Genomic DNA, 6,000 nt, shown 5'->3' on the forward strand with positions numbered 1-6,000 from the left:
TATTAAATCTATTAAAAAGTGACCTTCATCTTCCAAGAGGTTTTTTTGTTTGTCTATTTTTTGTGTTGTTGCCAGTGCACAGAGGAATTACATGAATGTAATTGCAAGAAGGTATAAGCCATGACTAATCAAGTCAGAATTTATGGTCATTTTGTATTCATTATGTACAAGTATTGTAACAGAGTACAAGTCCACAACAAGTATAGATAAATATAAATTAATGAATGATTTTCACTTAGCAATATTTCCAAAGTATAGAGACTTTACGTGTTGCATTACCTCAAATAGAATGCTTCTGGTTTTAGGTAATTCTTTATCTGCAGTTAATATGAGGAGTATTCTTTGCTGATTTTTATTTAAATGTCATTTGTTTAAACTGAGCATTGGTGAGTCTCCTCAGATTGGCTTGAAGAATTCCAACCTTTAAGTGCACAAAAGTCCATAATGGAAAGAGTTCCCATACAAAGATAAACTAATAAATGAGGGGGGGAAAGTATGAGGGAAAAATGTCTTTGAATATTCAGTGCAGCTTTGAGTTGGAGTGCTCATTCAGCCCGTCATTTGCTCATGGAATTTGTCCAGAATAAACTAGATATCATGAAGTGTAAAATGGTTACATTTAGACTAAGCTTCTTGGTACTACTCATTCAGGTGATAATGCATTCTTCTGTGGCATATTGAGTACAGAATAAGTAGGATTTACATACCTGTGGGAAACAGAAGTATAATGAAAGAGTATCTCTGAAAACAATGGAAAGTAAGATTAAACAATTTCAAAATACATGTTTATACTTGCCGTATATTATGGTAATTTTGTGTTAATTAATTGATTTTTTATGTGCTAGATTATGTATTTCTTTTATTATACATAAATACTGACCATAAGAAGCACTATTTTTCTTTTCTTTTTTACAGAAACTGAAGGTGAAGAACTGGAAAAACCTAGAGTCCTCTGGGCAGTATATTTTAACATGAGAGATTCTTCAGGAATTGACAAAAATTCATACAGTGGTTTGCCCTCAAATGTGTATGTCTGTTCTGGTCCAGACTCAGCTTTAGGAAATGACTGTGCTGTCAAACAGGTTGGTAGGACCACTGTTTTTTTGAATGCAGAATTTCTATTTGAAGTACAGTGCAGTCTGTTTTTCTTCTGAGTTATTCTGCTTTTGCTAAGTAAGCAATTATAATATGTCTATAAAGCTTCACAACTGGACAAACAAACAAAGTGAATGTCAATGGAATTGAGAACGGAAGAAACTTCAGAAAAGGGCAGTTAGTGTATTGACATTAGGAGTAGCAGATGGTTAATCCAAAAAGGTAAAAAGTATTTAGAAAGTAGCAGTACCTGAAGATGATGTTCTTGGTAAGATTGTTACTTGCTTTAAAAATGTTATTTCAGTGGTACAGCCCTCTAAAGTGTGTAGTCTTTGGTGTGTCAGGTTAAAGGAGAAAATGTAGAGAAACAGTGTAAGTGAAAAGTCAGAAAATCCTGTTTACAGGTCCACTTGGAAAAGATGTCAAAGTAGTTTAGTAGCTGTAGGATTTAGCCACAAACCCAAAACCTTCTGGGGCAAGAAAACAGCATAATTACTAGTCTGTTATGTTAAGCTATCTGTCTCAGCTTACTTGCCTTTACTTTAGTACCACTGTATAAAAAAATGTATAGTGCAGTTGTGTCTCTGAAAGCATTGAGGGGAATCTCACTCTACTTAACCTTGAGATACTATTTGGCACGAAGTCACAGGCAGTTCTAACTTTTATTTCTTAGTATTTGGGTGTCTGGGTAACTATTTTCACCTATCTGGAATCCTGAATTGATAACCACTTGCAATTTGCCTGATAGTAGACATAGCTGACCAGTACTCAAGTAGAGACAAAATACTAGTTTTTTTGAATGTGAAAGGTTAGAAGTGACAGCTCCATACGGGGGGGGGGGGGAAAGTAGGTGGAGAAATTGTGAAGTAGCTGCCTTCTGTGTTGGCTGTAGGTGGAGTAGACAGGAACACGAGATCATCAGGGGTGCATACTTAAAAATTTGCTACTATTCAACTACTGTTGAACAGCAGAAGACAAAATCTTGAAACTATGACTCATTCAACAGGAGAAGACTGCAGGATTGCTTCTCCTTTGCTCTTCCATTCAAAGAGCAGTTTTGACAAGGAAAGTATAAATTCTTAGGCAAATCTGCCACAGCAGTTACTATGATGTCAGGGTGCTTTCAGACCTGATCTGTGAGAACATTTTTACATCTTTGTAGTATTAACTGGCACTACTCGTTTTTAAAGCTGTTTTTTTAATGTCTGTTCAGAGAATATACATGCTATCTTCTAACTAGTTGCAGGATTTTTTTATGATTAAGTCATAAACCTCTTATAAGAATTTAAAATGTAAAGGCTGACATAGTCTGAACTGTAGGGTCAGAACACTGTAATTAAGGGCTAATAGTACCCTTCATTTTGCTTTACAAGGCAATAATTTGCCTCCTCATAGGATAAAGGATTGTAAAGACAAAAAATAATGCAGGACAATTATTATGGTAGCAGTTTTAAATTGTAAATGAATCCTTTTTTAAATGAGATTTTTTTTCAAGATAACTTGAATCCTACCAGTTAAAAGTGGTTTAAAATCTTGTCTTTTATATTTGTTAAGCAGCCTATTTACAATTCAGGTATCCACCTTTTCTAGTGTTCAGCTTTGTTCTATTTTAAGTGCTCCATTTCTGACTAATGAGTAGATCTAGCTGTTTGTAAGCAGCATAATTGTTGTAGTTTGCCTTTATCTCAGTGATGGTCAACAGATTTCACATAGAAGTTAACTGAATACATATCAGAGGAGAAAAAGTCAAAAAGAGTGCGAGTCTCTGGCTTTCAGAAAGACTAGAAGTTAAGGGGTTTTTAACATATTTTAGATTTTGAAACAGACAGTAACTGATTTGAGTGAAAATTATCTTAGCATAAACATGTTTGCAATTAAAAGTTATGATGGGGGGAAAGAAAAGCAAGGAGTGTTTGTTAGCACCAAAGGAATGTAAGGCAGTTAGTACTCTTCCCATCTACTGTGCAGGTACCTTTGAGACAAGTGGAGGAGAGAGATAGACATGAAATCAGCTGTGCCCTCTGCTTCCAAATCACTTTCATTTTCCTAGCAGCTAGTGGAAATCTCTAAACATGCATTACTTAGAAATTCATGGATTAGATTATATTTTTAAAAAGAGTGTGTGTTAGTTTCAGTGATAAATCATAGGCAGTTATCCAAGCTATCTAACTGATTCTCTTCGCTATTTTTTTTTTGTTATTGTCATTAGTTATTACTAATTTCTATCTGTTAGGTTCTTTGAATGTATTGATGGTACATTTATTGTGCTTCCTCACCTTACAAATAATGATTATCCATTTGCAGCTTAATACACAGATTACTTAATTCTTGTTTTATTTTAAATTAGTGATAAATATTTAGTGTAATGTTAGTTTAATAATATTGATTAGTCTGCGTGCCATCAAGGGGAGTAGTTAGGATGAAGTAAAGCAGTAATAAAACATACTTTTATTCAACTTTAAGCAATTTGACAGTTGTAAATTGGAATATCTGTGCAAATGCTTCATATGCTTACATCTTACTGCGTAATCAAATGTGCACTTAAACCTCTGGTATACTTAACTATGAAGGAGCTATTTACAAACTTAATTACTTACAGTAAATATCAATATGCTATTATAAAGAATATGTAAAGTTATTAGTTATTCTGCATGACTTCAGCTGGGTAAGGTTAACTTAAAAAATTGTCAGACCTGAAAGCACTCTGTACCATTAAATTGTTCAATTATAATCAATGTCATCATGTCCTACATGGCATACTGAGAATTTCTTTCCTCATAATTATTTGACCATTTTTGTTCTCCAACTAATTGGAGGCTAAAAATTGTTCAGCAATGCAACTGGAAATGTTTATATGCTCTAGTTTTTTTATATGCTTACTGTAAAATATGGCATTTTTCATTGATACTCTATTATGTATATTAATTTAAATATGTTTTTGATGATTCAAGGACAATTGCAGCCTTGAAATATTTCTCTTACATTCAAAAATGTACCTTTGTAAGACTTTTATTAGACATTTGCTCTCCTTTGTTTTCCAGACTTATTAGGCAGAGTTTTTATATTGCTAAACAATATTTTTGAAGTAGAATATTTTTGTACGTTTATTCACATGCTAATATAAATTGTTTTTTTAAGTTATGAATGGGTATGGAAAAGTGAAATTTAGGAAGCAGAATGAAAAATGAAATTGTACTGGGAGTAGACAGGGTCATTTAGGCATTTAGTAAAGAATCCCTACATTCAGTTGCTGGTGATACAGATCCTCTGGTGAACAGTCAGGTTTATCACAGAAAGCTGTTTGGTACATGCTCAATGCTGTATTAATCTGAAAACAATTCTCCCTTGTCTAGGAGTCCAGATTGTGTAATCAGCCTTAGTAGTTGGCAGTAACTGACCCTACTGACAGCCTTTTTGGTGCAGCATCTGCTAATAGTATCAATACAAAAATTACCTGTATTGTTGCCCCTGTGGATGCTCTCATGGGTTATTTTTAGGGCATAGTTTACTAAACAGGCAAAATTGAGAGACAGTGTTCCTTTGCCTTTGAAGAAAGGCAAAACAACCGGTATCTGTATCAATTGTCTCATTTGCTGTGGAATCCAAGGGGGTTGGAAAAGAAAACCTTGATGGTTGTTGTGGTGGTTTAACTTCAGTAGGGAGCTCAGCAGCACCATGCCACTTACTCTCCTTCCTCAGAAGGACAGGGAGAGAAAATACTATGAAAAGAAGGCTCATGGATTGAGATAAGGACAGGAAGATCACTCACCAGTTACTATTATAGGCAAAACAGACTCTGTGTAAAGGCAACTCATGTAATTTATTGCCTGTTTTCAACAGATTAGAGCAGTGAGAACTAAAATTGCCTTCCCCCCATCTACCCTCTTCTACCTCATCCCCCTGAGCAGTGCAGAGGAATGGGGTCTGCAGTCAGCCCATAACGCTTTGCCTCTGTATTCCTTCATGGTCACTCCCTGCCTGTACTGCAGGGGTTCCCTCCCATAGGATGCTGTCCTTGCCAAATGGATACCGTGTGGGCTCCCCACGCAGCTGCAGCTCTTCAGACACTGCTCCAATGTGGCTCCATACATGGTGTCCATCCTTCAGAAATTGCTCTAGCACAGGTCCTCACAAGTGGCACCTTCTGCCCCACCACGGGCTTCTCTCCATAGGCAACAGCCTGGGGTCTCTTCCCTAAAGAACCTAAAGGGGCTCTCTGTGAGCTGCAGCTTCCTTCAGAAGTGACCGCATTCACTTCTGCACCGTGGGCTTCTACATGAGATCTTTTCCATATGGGCTGCAAGAGGACAGCCTGCTCTGACATGGGCCTCTCCTGGGGTGCAGGGGAATTTCTGCTCTGGTACTAACAATTTCCTGGCTTTGCCGGATCCTTCTCTCTGGAAAGAGGCAAGGTCTTTCCCATCACTTTGAGTTGAACTGGAGCTAGAGATATTTTTGTAGTGGAAAAGGCTTTTTTAGACAACTGCAGAATATGTTTACAAAACTGCCAAAATATTAAGTCAGTATTGATCTGAAAGAACAGATAATTTAAATTTCTGTGCAATGCTTACATAAGATATTACATTCCAAGGTATAGTTGTTTTATTGTGTTTGTTTTCTTTAATAGGCTGAGACTATTTTCCAGGAAATGTTTCCTACAGAGGAATTTTGTCCAGCACCACCAAATCCAGAAGATATTATTTATGATGAAGATGAGATTGCATCAGAAGAGACAGGATTCAATAATTCACCAGAGACAAAACCTGAATCCTCGCTTCAGGAAAGCAGTAGCAGAGGTAGTACTGGTGTTAAAGAGCTTAATGAGGAATGAATTAGCTCCATTCTCTTAGCAGAAGAGGCACTTGGCAAAAGTTAAAGTTAAAGGGAGGAAGGGGAAAAAAAAAA

General features: G+C 36.2%; 1 protein-coding gene across 2 annotated transcripts in view; it reads left to right on the forward strand.

Annotated features, from left to right (window-relative positions):
• The window catches only part of CHM (CHM Rab escort protein), a 57,726-nt gene extending 51,726 nt beyond the window's left edge, over positions 1-6,000 (forward strand). For both annotated transcript variants that reach the window (XM_019618176.2, XM_010715241.3), the window contains exons 14-15: positions 916-1,082; positions 5,723-6,000. In XM_019618176.2, coding sequence (XP_019473721.1) covers positions 916-1,082; positions 5,723-5,926 — 371 coding nt within the window. In that variant the 3' untranslated portion in view covers positions 5,927-6,000. The remainder of the gene's footprint in view (positions 1-915; positions 1,083-5,722) is intronic.

Source organism: Meleagris gallopavo, chromosome 9 (genome assembly GCF_000146605.3).
Source record: "Meleagris gallopavo isolate NT-WF06-2002-E0010 breed Aviagen turkey brand Nicholas breeding stock chromosome 9, Turkey_5.1, whole genome shotgun sequence".
Classification (NCBI taxonomy): domain Eukaryota; kingdom Metazoa; phylum Chordata; class Aves; order Galliformes; family Phasianidae; genus Meleagris; species Meleagris gallopavo.